The 16,474-nt window shown below is 38.7% G+C and overlaps 6 protein-coding genes across 6 annotated transcripts; 5 read left to right on the top strand and 1 right to left on the bottom strand.

Annotated features, from left to right (window-relative positions):
- Positions 1 to 674: 674 nt before the first annotated feature.
- Positions 675 to 2,798, top strand: SWI5 (DNA-binding transcription factor SWI5; the record flags this gene model as incomplete). Its single annotated transcript, XM_056232526.1, has 1 exon — positions 675 to 2,798. The coding sequence occupies one exon, from the start codon at positions 675 to 677 to the stop codon at positions 2,796 to 2,798; it is 2,124 nt and encodes a 707-aa protein (XP_056086797.1).
- A 238-nt stretch (positions 2,799 to 3,036) lies between these two features.
- Positions 3,037 to 4,644, bottom strand: TAF12 (Taf12p; the record flags this gene model as incomplete). Its single annotated transcript, XM_056232525.1, has 1 exon — positions 3,037 to 4,644. One exon carries the CDS (start codon positions 4,642 to 4,644, stop codon positions 3,037 to 3,039), a length of 1,608 nt encoding a protein of 535 aa, XP_056086796.1.
- A 636-nt stretch (positions 4,645 to 5,280) lies between these two features.
- Positions 5,281 to 7,053, top strand: MKC7 (aspartyl protease; the record flags this gene model as incomplete). The annotated part of the gene is made up of 1 exon (XM_056232524.1): positions 5,281 to 7,053. The coding sequence occupies one exon, from the start codon at positions 5,281 to 5,283 to the stop codon at positions 7,051 to 7,053; it is 1,773 nt and encodes a 590-aa protein (XP_056086795.1).
- Positions 7,054 to 7,475: 422 nt separating this feature from the next.
- Positions 7,476 to 9,314, top strand: SAN1 (ubiquitin-protein ligase SAN1; the record flags this gene model as incomplete). The annotated part of the gene is made up of 1 exon (XM_056232523.1): positions 7,476 to 9,314. The coding sequence occupies one exon, from the start codon at positions 7,476 to 7,478 to the stop codon at positions 9,312 to 9,314; it is 1,839 nt and encodes a 612-aa protein (XP_056086794.1).
- Positions 9,315 to 9,763: 449 nt separating this feature from the next.
- Positions 9,764 to 10,894, top strand: PEX7 (Pex7p; the record flags this gene model as incomplete). The annotated part of the gene is made up of 1 exon (XM_056232522.1): positions 9,764 to 10,894. One exon carries the CDS (start codon positions 9,764 to 9,766, stop codon positions 10,892 to 10,894), a length of 1,131 nt encoding a protein of 376 aa, XP_056086793.1.
- Positions 10,895 to 11,361: 467 nt separating this feature from the next.
- DOP1 (Dop1p) lies at positions 11,362 to 16,461 on the top strand (the record flags this gene model as incomplete). The annotated part of the gene is made up of 1 exon (XM_056232521.1): positions 11,362 to 16,461. The coding sequence occupies one exon, from the start codon at positions 11,362 to 11,364 to the stop codon at positions 16,459 to 16,461; it is 5,100 nt and encodes a 1,699-aa protein (XP_056086792.1).
- Positions 16,462 to 16,474: the final 13 nt, after the last annotated feature.

Genomic DNA, 16,474 nt, shown 5'->3' with positions numbered 1-16,474 from the left:
AACTGATCCAATGCACAAGTCGTCACTGAATGAGCAAGATTCGGGCAAATATACAAATCTTCCATGTGTTGATATCAACTAAATCTTCAAGTATGATTACTAGAGCCTGTGTCGTCCTCATCTTGAAGCGATGCGGGGCCAGGCATCAATATGCTATAGCGAGGCATTTCAGAACGTAAACGTTTGCGCATGAAGGGCGATGTGAATGCCGCAATAACGATCCTCACGCTTTGTTAGATATTCACCGAAATGTGTCTGCTCGGATTCATGGTGCCCTTGCCATAAATCGCCTAATTTTCAGAACAGTCCGGGCAACCATGAAGGATGAAATTTTTCAATTTGGTGCTTTAACCAGATTGGGAAAAAGGTAAACAACAGCAGTACTTTACCATCAGCGACTAACGCTGTTTTCTTCCCCCTACACGTCTACTCTATAAACAATGATTAAAGCATGATGAGAGGATCTTTTAAATCGTAGTTACTATTTATTCATAAATGAGCAAGAAAAACATCTCTTGTCGGAAGAAAGATTGAGGACAGTAACATAGACACACCACTATATACCTCGAATTCTTGAAGCTAGATAAATAGGCCCTGAGAACGTGCCTGGCTTCCGCAATATAACGAAACAGCAACAAAAGAGAATATACCAATACCACCGCCTTTCTGAAGAGATGGATACATCAAACTCTTGGTTTGATGTCTCGAAGGTCCAAAATCTCAATTTTGATCTGCACGCTACCTCTTGTTCCCCAAATTCTAGAAGCAACGAATTTCCAAATTATTCAGTAGAGAGTGAATATAAAACGCTAGCGACAGATGACTTCAGCAATATCCTCAATTTAAACTATGGAGAAGCAAACGAAATGATAATGAGTGAAATAAAAGACCTAAGTCTTCCGCTGGGACCGCTATCGGATGACAAATCCGTCAAGGTTTCTGCTTTCCCTGAATTAACCCCAAATTATTGGCAGAGTATGAACTTTGGCTTGGAGAATAATCCGAAAGAAGCTAGCGTAAACACGGCTGGCTCGTTGAAGGGAATTAGGTCAAATCAGGACGCCGGTGTGTCTACTTCACAAAAAAAGGTGGGTGATATATCCGAGGATTGGAAAAGGATGACCATACCAGACAATTTATTAGCTGGTGTGAAAAGGAACGAATTAGATAAGGGGTTCGATAGGAATCTTGGTGAACTACTGCTACAACAACAGCAAGAGTTGCGTCAGGAATTGAGGGCACAGCAAGAAGCTAATAAAAAGCTAGAGCTAGAACTAAAAGAAACACAATTCAAGCAGCAACAATTACAGGCTACTTTGGAGGGCGGTGACAGCCAGCAGTTTTTATCTCCCCAAAAAAATATGGTACCTGCTCTCGCGAATGTGGAAGACGTATACGCAAATAGTCTTTCACCAATGATTTCCCCGCCGATGTCGAGCACTTCATTCACTGGATCACCTTCTAGAAGGGCCAATAGATCGAAGTATTCATTGGGAAGGAAAAATTCTAATGGCACATCAGGGCCATTATGTTTTCAGGAATTGGATGCGGATCTTAATGGAATGATTATTTCACCAAAAAAGACTCGTCCGAATCCAAACGAAAGCTCTGTTTCGAAACCTAAATTTATAGCACCTTTCACTCCAAAGAGTAGAGTTAGTTCTGCTACTTCCAACTCAGCCAGCATTACTCCGAACAACTTAAAACTGGATTTTAAGATTACTAGTGAAGAACGAGATGGCGAAGACTCTGGGGAACCTTTAGGGCTTGGTATTGAAATGCTTGGCAAGCCAGGCTCTTTCCTTGCAAAAGCAATGTCCTTGAAAGCCCCTCCCATCGAAATTATGCCTACAATTCCTGGATCTGTAAATAACACTCCATCAGGCAATAGAGTGGCCCTTTCCTCCACATATATTGATCAGTGTACCCCAAGCGGCAAACAATTACATTTTAACTCAATTAATGAAAATTCATTGGGTATTGCTTCTACGACACCGCAATTGAAGCCGCCGAGCCAAAAGGGACATCGCGAAGTTTCTCTTAATGACTTGAATCCTGACTTACTCGTGAGGAATGCAGATAACGAAGACGATAATGAAGAGAATGAACCTGAAAGCAGATTTATTATATCCGAAACACCTTCTCCAATTTTAAAGTCGCAAGGGAGATACGAAGGAAGATCCCCTCAATTTGGTACACATGTTAAGGAAATTGACACGTATATCGCCAATAGTCCTTCAAAGATAACAAGAAAACTCACAACCCTACCCAGAGGCTCAATTGACAGGTATGTAAAGGAAATGCTCGATAAGACATTTGAGTGTTTGTATCCGGGATGTGCAAAAACATTCAAGAGAAGGTATAATATTAGATCCCATATACAAACACATTTAGAAGACCGGCCTTATTCTTGTGATTGCCCTGGATGTGATAAGGCGTTTGTGAGAAACCATGACTTAATAAGACATAAGAAATCGCATCAAGAAAAGGCATACACCTGCCCCTGTGGTAAGAAGTTCAACAGAGAAGATGCGTTGGTTGTGCACAGAAGTAGGATGATTTGCAGCGGTGGTAAAAAATATGAAAATGTGGTGATTAAAAGGTCTCCAAGAAAAAGGGGAAGACCAAGAAAGGATGAGATGTCGAGCGTTTCTAGTAGTCCGATTAAAGAAAACCTCAACAGGGATCACAATGGTCAGTTGATGTTCAAGCTTGAAGATCAACTAAGAAGAGAGCGTAGTTATGACGGGAATGGAACGAGGGCTATGGTTTCGCCAATGAAAGTCAATCAAAGATAAAAGAAAACAGGGACGTTATGGACACTTTTTTGAATATTAAATAGTAAGAAAATAAAAAAATAAAAAAAAAAAGCAGTATTTTCATTAATTATATCTAATATAGGTAAATTGTGCAATATTAACAATTAAGATACAAAACATTTATTTATTAACTTCAATTTTTCTTTGGCGTTATAGATTTATGTAATGTGATTATAGAAGAAATCTGAAAAAGAATAAAAAAGCGTGAGTAGTGAAACTATTTTTTGGTATTGAGGTTTGGGACATTATTACTATTATTCTTCGCAGCTGCTACTTTATCAGAAGTAATGTTCTGTAATTTTTGATTATAACTTTGGGAAGGGTTCCATTTCCTCGTGCTTCTTATTTCGTCAGCTGAATAACCAGGAATTCTTATGTTCCAATTTCTTTCCAAGTGCAGTTGGATGTCTCTTGCTTCTAAATTGTCTGATTTTCTATGTTTAGCCAACCTACAAGCAAAAGCGGTAACGTTCGTAACAAAATCATCTGCAAGATCCAAAAGCAAGTCTTCTACATCACCGTCAATAACTGTTTCACCATCACCCTCATCAATTCCAACGGTCTTCACTAACTCCCTTAATTTCCGCTTTGACATCACCCTCTGAGTGTCCATCTCATAGGGCGGCAATTTAGTCGTTACTGGTGTGTTCAAGGCGCTGGCATTCATAGCAGAACCACCCGTTACCGTAGGCCTGTTGGATCTATAAGCTACTGGCGCTGGCGCCTTTGTAGATATATTTTCAGATATAGGAATTGCGGGTTCTGTCTGCTTGAATATCGCCGATTTATTCGCACTTACGTTGCTCATCATAGAGGCGGTTGCGTTTACATTAGTCACCTTAGCTTTTGATTGTTCGGTCTGTGGAGCGTTTATGTTCCCTTTAGGAGTATTGGTAACAGGAAGAGGATTTTGATGTTGTTGCTGTTGCTGCTCCTGTGCTTTCGATGCGTCAAGTGCAGCTGTAGAAGGTGTTTCAGTAGAATTGGTGGTGGAAGTTTTCACCTGATTTTGACCCTGGATGTGCAGTTGTTGTTGTTGTTGTTGTTGCTGCGCCCTTTGCTGCTGCACTCGTTGTTGTTGGGTGCTTTCCTGTAAAAACTTGTGTAAGGCTGGGTTGTGCCTTGCACACTCCACATAAAATGTTTTTTTACTGTTTTGATAACTATTGAACAACTTAGTATACTCGATTTTTAGTACTTTCCAATCGTTGAGCAGTTCATTTTTCTTCTCTTCTAGTTGTTGCTTTGTCCCTTCATCTGTCTGTTTATTTATTTCTTGTTCTAATCTATCAACGTTTTGCTTCAGAAATGCTTCTCTCTCCTTGATACTCGTATGACGAACTTGAAAATTCTGCCATAGCTTTTCGTACTCTTGGTTTTCTTCTGGAGTGAGTACCTGTTTTATCATATTGCTGAATTTGTTGCTGTTATTCCTTGCCTGTTGTTGCTGTTGCTGTTGCTGTTGCTGGGATGGATTTGGGGCCTTGTCAGTAGGAAGAGAAGCCAAGTTACTTGGATTGGGGTTCGCGTTCCCCATGGAAGCATTCTTGTAAGCTTGTGCAGCTTGTTGCCTTCTTTTATTCAAGGTGAGTGCATCATACACCTGTTTGATCTTTGCGGCTTGAAACATCAATTCTTTGCCTCTAGGAGTTGTTTCACCTACATTTCTTGCTTCAATGAGTAACGCTCTAAATTTCGCGGTCATTTCTTGCAACTGTCTCGGTTGTAGCGTCAAATTCTGCTGAGCTGCTGCGGCTACACCGGCATTACCGGAATTCGCATTATTGTTAGCATTGCTACCGATGTTTTCTGGATTAGAGGACATCACTTTAGTTCTTCTGTGCACTTTCAAAGGCCTTACTTGTCTATTAAATGCCTACCTATCAAATTCTCGTCCCACATTAATCGTCTATCCACTTTGCCCTCTAATCACCATTTGCTCTCACTTTGCTAGTTCACCCATTTTTGACAAAAATTCGATTCTGCGTCCCGGGTAACAAAGTTCAGTTTTTAATCTTTATTAAGTGAGCTTGTTACTGGAGTTCCAATGTACCCAAATAGTATAAGCACAACTATAGATGTCAAGCTGTATACAAGTCTAATTACTACACGCGTTGCTACGCTGGGTAGATTGCTGTTCGGGTCGCTAAGATGGTCTTTATACACATCATTTCGCACGTCAAAAGCTATACGCTTTTTTTCTCTAGTTGAAACTCAAGCAGACCAACGGGAAAGTTTCTTTGGCGGTTTTCTTTTTATAGTTTTAAAAGTAATATCAATGCTTTTTTAAGTGTTTTTTCAATGTATCATCAAAATGACCGTCTTGGAAAGTGATTTGACGGTTGCCACTTGTTCTTCTGCAGGAATTGCAATTAACCAAAACGAAAAGCAAGAAATCAGGGTTTTAGTTGTCCTTTATTTGAGCAAAATACATCAAAAATAAACGAAAGGGCAGGTTGCAATGAAATTCTCCGCTGCAACGTTCGTCGCAAATGCGTTCCTTCTCTATAGCTCAACGGTAAGTGCTGATTCTATTGCTTCCGCATCAATTGCAACCAGTGAAAGCTATGTCATAATGAATTTTGAGAAAAAGTACGGTGATTCATTCGAAAACGCTTCTAATGATAGAAATGCCGGAGCGCACTTGGTTAGGAGAGAAGACGACTATGAACTAGTGAAACTGACCAATGAAAATAGTTTTTACTCTGTAGAACTGGATATTGGCACTCCACCTCAAAAGATTACTGTGCTTGTGGATACGGGCTCTTCTGATCTTTGGGTCACAGGTTCAAACAATCCATATTGTTCCACGAAGGGGAAGGATACCTCCGATTTTTCGTTTAAACAAATACATAAAGATAACCCGGCGAGCGTGGTTGAAAGCGTGATTACTGAAATCAGCTACGACACCACAATTTCTGTCATTGAAGCTACCGCCACTCTAGATAATACACCGTTAGCATCGCAGAAGATTAATTGCGGCACGTATGGCACCTTTGACAGTTCTAAGTCGTCTACATTCGAATCCAACAAGACCAAATTCTCAATCACCTATGGTGACTCAACCTTTGCATCTGGTACATGGGGCCATGATCAATTGAACTTGAACAATTTGAACGTTACTGGCTTATCGTTTGCTGTTGCAAATGAAACAAACTCTACCGTTGGTGTCCTGGGTATTGGTTTACCGGGCTTAGAATCGACTTATTCAGGTGTTAGTCTCAGCTCTGTGCAAAAAAGCTACACGTATAATAATTTCCCAATGGTTTTGAAAAATTCGGGCGCCATCAAATCATCCGCCTATTCTTTGTTCTCGAATAAATCAAATTCCGAGCACGGTACCATTTTGTTTGGTGCTGTGGATCATGGGAAGTATACAGGTGATCTTTACACAATCCCGATTATAAATATTTTGCAAAATAACGGTTACAAGGATCCAATTCAATTCCATGTCACTTTGCAAGGGATAGCTGTCGCGACAGGCGACGGAATGGATAATGCGACAACTTTAACGACTACAAAGATCCCAGCTCTGTTAGATTCAGGCACCACAATCTCATATCTTCCAGTCAAGCTGGTCGAACTGCTTGCCGACAAAGTCGGAGCTTCTTATTCTTCTGAATATGGTTACTATGTAATGAATTGCATTCATGAAGTCAAAAAGGATATCACCGTCGTCTTTGATTTTGGTGGATTCCACATTTCCAGTTGGTTGAGCAACTTTCAACTATTCACAGACAGTAGTTCAGATGTTTGTATACTAGGCTTTGCACCTCAGTCGGATCCAACTGTCATTTTGGGTGATAACTTCTTGGTTAGCACTTATATAGTGTACGATCTTGATAATATGGAGATATCTATGGCTAATGCTGACTTCAGCGACAATGATGAATACATTGACGTCATAGAGAGCGCTGTTCCAAGTGCCTTGAAAGCACCTAATTATTCAAATACCTGGTCCACATACGAGAGCATCGTCCCAGGTGGAAACATATTTTCAACGTCTTCTAACGTCAGTATGTCGGGCTCTGGTTCTAGGTCTCATTCAGCAACAAGTTCTTCCAGCCTCAAAGGTCAAAAACTACAAACAAGTACAACTAATTCAAGATCTAGTGCGGCAACATCGGTGTCTTCTCCTACCTTAAGCTCCTCTACGAGAAAAGAAAATGGAGGTGATAACCTAAGTCCACCATTTTTCGCCAGACTCATTACAACTATTCTCTACTATATTTGATACACGTCTCTCTCTCGGCACAATATTTTACCGTCCTTTAGGTGGAAGTAGGAATTGTATATTAATAGAAAAGACACTTTTTTATAGTACTATTTTCTCTCAGTTTTGTTGTTGTTCCTGGCCTCTTTATTATTTGCATTGTCTTTATGGCGTTTGTCCGGGTAAAACATCATTGTTCAACTGTCAAAAATTAAGAAAGCACCAAAGAATTTTTAAACCTAATCACATCAATCCTATCAAAAATCAACCAAGTAAAAATTACTAAACAAAAAACTAAAGGAGATATCATTCTTCATATATATTTTCTCTACTGAAGTTATCATTGATAGACATTTATTTGAGGTTTTCAGCATAATTTGTTTTTCTCTTTTTTTTTTTTTGGCTTTCTTTTATAGTCTTGCAACCCCAGCTTTTGTTTTATTATGAGTGAAAGCAATCAGGGACAAGACAGAGGCACGAACGTATCGTCAAACAACACTGATAATAGTGGTGATGCAAATGGTAATAGTATACCGCCAAGTTCAAATGCGGCATCTACTGCGCTCAATAATAGTACAGAACAAACAAGAAATATAACCGTCTCCATTCAGTATTCGTATTTTACCCCGGAAAGGTTAGCACAGTTAAGCAATACGTCTAATAATGGCAATATTGAAAACAGTAGTGCAAATTCCACCAACACGATTGCCAACGGCGCTGGGCCCAGTTTTGGCATCGGAAATGGGGGCCATCAACCCGACGGTGCTCTTGTTCTCTCTTTCCGAGATGTTCCTGCATCTACTCCTCAAGATCGTTTGAATAGCTTCATATCTGTTGCTGCCCAACTTGCAATGGAAAGATTCAATAGACTTTTAAATAGACCAAAAGGCATAACAAAAGATGACTTTGATAAATTGCCTGTATTAAAGGTATCTGATTTACCTAAATCTGAAGGATCTTTGTGTAGTATATGTTATGACGAATATGAAGAAGAAAAAGATCTCAATACGACAAAAAGAAGAAGAGAATCTGAAGGTGAGGAAGAATCTGAAAAGTTAAAGAAACGAAGAGATAATAAAGGTATGCCAACTGCTGGAACAAGTGCTGCTATTGCTGAGCAGTCTTCAACGGCACTTGCTGACCAACCACACGCTCCAAATGACGAGGAGACAAACCCATCCTATAAGCACTCCCCTATCAAGTTACCTTGTGGTCACATTTTTGGTAGAGAATGTATTTATAAATGGTCAAAATTGGAAAATTCCTGTCCCCTCTGTAGACACAAGATCAGCGAATCTGCCGGTATCCAAAATACAGCCCAACAGGATACAGATGAAGTAGCAGCCAACGAAGCCGCGTTCGAACGCATTAGACGAGTTCTATACGATCCTGCTGCTAGGAACAATAATACCGAAAATACAAATCCGTCGGAAAGCTCCACCAACACAATAGCGCCTACCATTGGAAACGCAAATAATGGCGAACAGTTGTTATCAAGGACAGGTTTTTTTTTAATGCCACAAAACGGTCAATCTCTACATAATCCAGTTCATTCACCACCTAATAATAGTGGTGCAAACATTTTCAACGGGTCAAACTCAACCGTTCAAAATCCCTCTTCTATTCCTGGTAGTTCCAGCAACAATCAAGGCCCACGCTGGGTTCCCATACCTTTGACCTTATTCCAGTTCAACAGTCCAAATCGAAGTGTTTCTACTCCTGATTCTTCAGCCGGTCCTTCAACAGTGAATGAAGCGACCTCAAATGGCTCCGTTAGTGCCTCCACGGACCCTCAACACAACAGATTGAGAGCCGTTTTGGATCACATATTCAATGTAGCTCAAGGAGGTACATCCGAGCCGTTGGGAACAACAATTCCCCGAGAACAAATTGCTCGAAACCAAGGAGCTAATGAAACACCATCCTTTGATGCAACTCAAGGAACTTCCTTCTTGGAAAACATCTCAGGGCCAACAGGGTATTTCAGAAATGGCTCAAGGGAAAATGATAACAACAATAATAGTAACAATAACAGCAATAGTGGCCAAGAAAGAAATGAAAATGTGATTTCTAGCAGCAATGATGGAAATAGTTTGTTTTCCTCTGGTGTAGCAAGCTATAGAGATCAAAACGGTGATGTCACTACCGTTGAACTGCACAATAACAATTTCTCCTCTGCTTCTACTGATGGACATCCATCTCAAGACCAAGGTTCAAGTAGCACAGATACGACTGCCCACAGCAACACCCCTAATGATAACAATGAGCAAAGTCCAAATTAATAGGCGATACCAACTTGTTGAAGTACGCTAATATGAAGATATTTGCCATTATTACTAATTTGTTTTTAGGCATTATTTTCTAAATATTCCACTATTTTTTATGTGCATCTTTATATATATTTATATACTTCTATTTCTTTACTCCCACAGGAAATTATCTAATCGTTCACCTGAAATTTGTATTTCCCTGGCATGGAAATATATATGGGCCGAGAAATTGAGTGGCCAATATAAACCCATCTCAAAAGTCATTTGCAAGATAAATCGAAAGCTACAACGCTTTTAAGGCTCCACATGTATCATTCAAACTCGTACAGTTCACTGTTTGAAGAATAGTCGCCATTCTACTGGGAGCATTTTTTTTTGATTTGACATTCAACGCTCGAAAGGTGGAAACTTTCCATTTGTCGACACTACCCAACCTTTTCATATAATAAATTTTAGACAACATGCTCAGATACCATATGCAGGGGTTTAGTGGGTATAGTATTCAATATTCGCCTTTCTTTGATAATAAGCTTGCAGTAGCTACTGGTTCAAACTTCGGCTTGGTTGGGAACGGCAAATTGTACATACTGGAGATTAGCCGTAGTGGTAGAATCGAAGAAAAGAACTCCTTTTTGACTCAAGATTGTTTGTTTGATGTTGCATGGAACGAAAGTCATGAAAATCAAGTATTGGTAGCACAAGGAGATGGCACATTACGTTTGTTTGATACGTCTTTAAAAGAATATCCTATTGCCATATTCAAGGAGCATGAAAGAGAAGTTTTTAGTTGCAATTGGAACTTAGTTAACAGACAAAATTTTTTAAGCAGCTCATGGGATGGATCCATAAAAATATGGTCTCCGCTAAGAAAACAAAGTCTAATGAGCCTTACTCCACGGCCTTTAGAAATAACTAAGATGGTGGATCCACTAAATGCAATTTTGTTAAATAAGAAAAAATTCGCCGGCATTTCCAAGAATAGAAACTGTGTGTACCAAGCACAATTCTCCCCTCATGACCAAAATTTGATTATATCTTGTTCAGGGAATTCGTACGCAAGTTTATTTGATATCAGGTTACCGCCCAGTAAAAGTCAGAGTAATTTTTTGGTGCATTCAGGATTGGAAGCGCTCACTTGTGATTTTAATAAATACAGACCTTATGTAGTTGCTACAGGTGGTGTAGACAACGCCATTAGAATCTGGGACATTAGGATGTTAAATGCGATTGGATCAACTGCCATCGATAGGACTACGCACAACAAATCTCATAATTCAGCATGTATTAACGAGATCCCCAATGCGCATGAGCTAGCTGTTAGAAAAGTTGCTTGGTCACCACACCATTCTAATATTTTAATGTCTGCTTCTTATGATATGACCTGTCGAATATGGAAAGATTTGAGTAACGATGGCACAAAAGAAACTTATAAGACTAACTCCACGGGTGTGGGCAGAGGTTGTGTTTCTAAATCCACGCAGCATTCAGAATTCGTTTTTGGAATTGATTGGAGCCTGTGGGGTAAGCCAGGATATGTAGCTTCAACTGCATGGGATGGTAACGTGTTTATATGGAACGGTTTGGGTTACTGACCCAAGGATGTTTTCTATGCAGAATCACTGTGCTATTTTAACTCAAAACACATCCACTCCATCATTCTTAACATTTGTTAAATAGTTTACGTACTCAATTTTATATTATATGGCATAATTCTACGCAACTCTACCTTTATATATACATAAACTACATTTTTTAGATACTATCTACATCAAACTAGGAATTCTTCAACAAGTTATACATACAAGGGCTTAAAAAGACCATTGTTCAGGCTCGGCTCGATGGCATTTTATCCATACATGGCATACTTTGCCAGACCGCTGGGCAGGTCTTTTCGCGCCACGTGATCGATTGTGTAGTTGGGCTTTTTAAAAGGCTAAGCTGAATTTCACTGAAAAAGGAACAATGGCACTACGTTATGTATAACTCTACTCTCTCAATTGCACTTGTCTCGGTAGACTGAAAAGTGGATAAAGCAACATTTGGCAAGAGGATTGAAAATATGTCCTTACCTTTGAAGCCACTTACGATTGACTCCAATAATAAGCAACTAGATTCAAAGCAGAGAAAGTTTCGTGCTAATGTTGAGCGATCATTAGAGAGATTTGACTCAGTGACAGAATGGGCGGACTACATTGCTAGTTTGGGAACTCTACTGAAGGCACTACAAAGCTGGTCACCTAAATTTCAGAACGTAAGATACTACGTCCCATCGCCATATCAGGTAAGTCGGAGATTAACATCTTCACTATCACCGGCATTACCAGCAGGCGTTCATCAAAAGACACTGGAGGTTTACACGTACATTTTTGAACATATCGGCCTTGAAACTCTAGCTACTGAATGTAATATTTGGATTCCGGGTATTTTACCCTTAATGACTTATGCTTCTATGTCTGTTAGATCGCACTTAATCGAGCTTTATGATAACTATATTCTCCAGTTACCTCAAACTACTTTGAGATTACTAACTAGACCTTTAATTTCTAGCTTATTGCCTGGGATTGATGATGAAAGTAGCGATTATTTGCCGTTAACTTTGAAACTCATTGAGACCCTTCAGGAAAATTTAGCTGACAATTCCTTATTTTGGCAAACGTTGTTTTTAGTTATGACTGCTAACAAAGGCAGAAGGCTAGGCGGCCTCACGTGGTTGACTAGAAAATTTCCATCTTTAAATGCTGTACCTCATTTAGTAAATCAAGTGAAAAGCGAGGCGGGAGAAGATACGAGTGAAACTGGTACTATTGATTCACACTTGGACAGGAAAAAAAGAAAAGAGGAAGCTTTCAAGATATTACTTCCTGCAGCTAAAGACTTAGTGACCCCTGAACCAGGTCTACTTATTCGATGCCTTGTCGGTTGTTTGGAAGATGAAAATGACATACTTATTAAAAGAAGCGTTTTGGACCTTTTACTACAGAGGCTAAGGCTGGACTCACCTATTCTGAATGTTCTCATTACTCCTGAAGACAAGAAGCTATTGATCATGAGCTGTTGTAGAACTACTTTGAGCAAGGATATGTCTTTGAACAGAAGAATATGGAACTGGCTATTGGGCCCTACTGCTGGTGGCATATTAAATAATAATAATGGAACCTCTATGGCAGAAGCAACTTCTGTGAAGTCCGTAAACGAGGAAAGTACTGTATATTTTACAAAATATGGATTAAGCGCGCTTTTGGAAGGGTTGAAGGATCTTCTTTCAGAAGAAGAGTCGGTTCTTATTGCGTTTAAGATAAGCATGGCCGTTATGGATAGATGGGAGATTGGCTCACTTGTGATTCCTGAACTATTCATTCCACTTCTCTTTTCCTCAGAAAGTTTCAAGCACAACGAACAAATCACGAAAACCGCACGTACGTTTTTTGATAATGTTGAAACGAATATTATATGGGGAAAGCTATTTCAAAAAATTGAAGATATCAAGAATTTAAAAATTCTAGACTTTGTATTAACTAATTTCAACATTGGAAGCGATGAAGAGATTATTGTGCGTCACCTTCCCTTGATTTTATTGGCCTTACTTGCCCTTCCATTTTCTCACGAGGATACGCAAGATATTTATAAGCTTCAAAAATTTTCCTTGTACAACAAATTATTAAGCTATATTCCTGAAAGGGCTCTGCTTCCTCTGAGCCACTCAAAATTGAATTATAATAATGATTTAAACCGCGAAGAACTTTTGGGCAAAATAAGTGGCTTCTATACTAGTGTTTCGAATCCATCTAGCGCACCAGATAAGGAGAGTATAAATGAACGATTGCCCCCATTTACAACGGAGGATTTGACGTTTTTGATAGCAAAACTTATTCACAAAAAGCTCCTCTCAAGTTTAGGCGACCTAAAAAATATTAATGAAAGCTCTAAACTATTTATAACTGTTTTTGAAAAGATACCTGAATCTGAGGAGCCCAAGGGAGAGTCTCACTCAACTTGGTCGGATAAATTGCTAATTCAAAGGATATTTGAGGCGATTCCCATGCTCTGCGAAGCCGATCATGGTGAAAAATCAAAAGAAGTTGTTGGCATTGTCGATATCTTTAGTAACTACTTATATTCGCGTATGGAGTTTATTGAAGCTATGAAATTATTGAAAGTTATCATGATGGCTGTTTGGAAATCTTTGAAGGATCCGCACCACCAAATATTAGGAGTCAAAAATTTGAAGACCCTAAACAGATTCATTCCATCTAAATTTATTGAAAGTGCACTAGTTTATACTTTTGTGGAAGAGGGGGATATATCCGAGAGATTGGGTGTATTAGATTTGTTGTGGGCACAACTAGACTCAAATACAAATTTAATTAGGCGTCCGCTCGAACTGATCTTGGGTGAACTGTTCGATGACCAGAATCCGTTTTATTTAACTGTTTCAAAGTGGATCTTATCAATTATAAATTCAGGATCCGCGACAAGGTTATTTTATATTTTGACAGATAATATTTTAAAGGTCTCTCATTTAGAGAAAGAAAATTTAGATGAAAGAGATGATCTTGACATGCTCACATATGAACTTCAGATGCTTGCTTACGTTTTAAAAACAAACGGCGGCCGCGTTAGGAAAGTTTTTTCCACCGAATTGACCTCAATAAAATCTTTAGATATATGGAAGAATAAGGATGTCTCGACATATAAGAGCCTATTGCTAGTTATGTTGATAAAATTCCTGAATATAAGGAATAATTCTCATGCAAAAAGTATCCGAAGTGCTTTGATCCTTTTAGATATCCTGCTTGATGGGACAGAAGAAAACTTTAAAGATATTGTTATATTTTTACTTCAAATGTCATCCAAATACATTGCGGAAGAGGGTATTGAGCCAGAATTAATAGCAGTTTCGCTGCTGGATATCGTGTCAAAGGTCCTCAGATTATCGCATGATAACGGTATCAAACTGGACATCTTCGATGATAACACTGCTCATTTGAAATACATCGATTACCTTGTTACCAGTGTTTCGAATATGAAGAGCCCTCTTATTGTGACCGCTTATGTGAAACTTCTTTCAGAAAGTATTGTTTATTTTGAGAATTCTATATTTCGAATGATTTTGCCATTGTCTGCATCTCTTGTACAATGTGTTCAGAGGTTGTTTTTGCTCGAAAAGAGAGAAGGTGGTTATTATCAGCCAGTAGCTCTGTTGCTAGGTGGTCTAGAAGAGTTATTGGAAATTTCTCATGGATATCTTGTGACTGATGAAAGAGAAGGATACTTCTCAGGGTCTAATCTGAAAGGTGATTTTATTCAATCCGTAGTCTCAAATGTTTTTTCATCTGATTCTTCCAATGAAGAGAGTAGAATTCAAGGCGAAAGGGATGTAATTCTGCAATCTTTCAGGCAAGTGATTTCATGCTGCTTAGATATTTGGTATTGGGCTCATAGTATTTCGGGTAAATCCAACGATGATTCTAGTTTAGACATTACAAATCACAACTCGTACAAATTCAAATTTAAGTCCAAGAAACTACTGGAAACTTTATTTTTACTAGAACCTTTGGAAGTTCTAGAAAATTTAATTAATATTAGGCCAGATAATGTTACGGTCACATTGGTACATGTCCTTGATGGTAATAAACCCGCCATGACAATACCACATTTGTTGTATGGCGTAATTACTAGATACAACCGGACAGCATCTGTGAAGTTTTCTAATCGGGATGGAAGCTCTAGAACAAGTGCGACTAAATTAACTAAAGGCGAACCCTCCATGTTAAAAAAGTTGAGTGGAGAATCAATTATTGCGTTTTTGTTTAACTATATTGATTCTGTTGAGAATTCCGCCGTTGAAGAGTTTTATGGAGACTTTCTGTTATTCTTTAGAGAAGTAGCAACAAATTATAACCTATACTCTGATGTGTCGTTGTCCATATTAAAACTTGTTGCCCTTATTTCTGAAAAGGTAAGTAAAACACAATTTGGAGAACAGAAGCGGGTTAGAAGGGAGATATCAGACGTATTTTTCAAGTATTTGACCAATGCATTTATCAACTTTCCGAGCCTATATCGAGGCAACCCCGCTTCGTTCAAAGATTTAGAGTTTGTAGTGTGGCGTGTTCAATATATTATCAATGATCAAGTTGGAGGTGACAAATTCAATACAACGTTATCGACAATTGTAAACCAATGTCTAACTCCATACATCAAGCCAAGAAGTGAAAAAACTATTCCAAGTTATGTCCTCGAGCTGGCTGTGGTTATAGCTAATTTAGGTTCGAAAGTCAAAAGTTGGAGACTCTTGATTGCTGAGTTATTTCAGAACGATAAGAAGCTTTCGGTGGTAGGCAGTGACCAAATCTGGGAAAAAATTATTTACGAGTGGTCCGTTTACCCAGAGAATAAATCAAAGATTTTAAATGATTTACTCTTAGAAATTGGCTCCAAGCGCTCAAGTGTGACGCCAGCGCTGATCACATTTAACTTGGGAAGCGATTCAGAGATAGAATATAAGTGCCAAAACCTTCTGAAGATATCATACTTGCTAATGATATCACCAAATGACGCATATTTGTTGCAATTTTCCTCTCTGATAAGTTGTGTTTGTCAATATTTGATATCCAAGGATATCAAGCTTAAGGGAAGTTGCTGGATCCTACTAAGGGTTTTATTTTTGAGATTTTCAGAGTCGCATTTCAACGACTTTTGGTCTATGATCTGCTACTGTTTACAAACTAATTTACAAGAGTTTTATGAATCATTGCAAATACAATCAGACGTTGATTCACAAACAATATTACAAGTTTGTAAAACCCTGGATTTATTGCTCTTACTCAATATGGAAGGCTTTACTTCTACGAATGAATGGATATTTGTCATTGATACAATAAATTGTGTATATAAAACAAATTCATTCGTCGCACTAGTAGACGAAATTGCAGAATTCAAGGACTATGAGATAAGTAAGGCCGATGATCTCGAACTACCGACAACTTTGAAAGATGGCCTTCCATTATTGCGAGGCATTCACAAAATTGAAAGGCACTCACAACTCAGAAATTTCTTCCAGAATTTAAGTTATGTACATTATGAGGAAGTGTACGGATTGGGAACAGTAGATGTATACGGTTGTGGTGAAGATCTCAAGAAAGATATTTTGTCATGACCATGTTCTGTGT

The sequence above is a fragment of the Saccharomyces kudriavzevii genome (genome assembly GCF_947243775.1).
Source record: "Saccharomyces kudriavzevii IFO 1802 strain IFO1802 genome assembly, chromosome: 4".
Taxonomy (NCBI): Eukaryota; Fungi; Ascomycota; class Saccharomycetes; order Saccharomycetales; family Saccharomycetaceae; genus Saccharomyces; species Saccharomyces kudriavzevii.
Note: the sequence above shows the minus strand (reverse complement) of the source record. Positions and strands in the feature narration are given on the sequence as shown.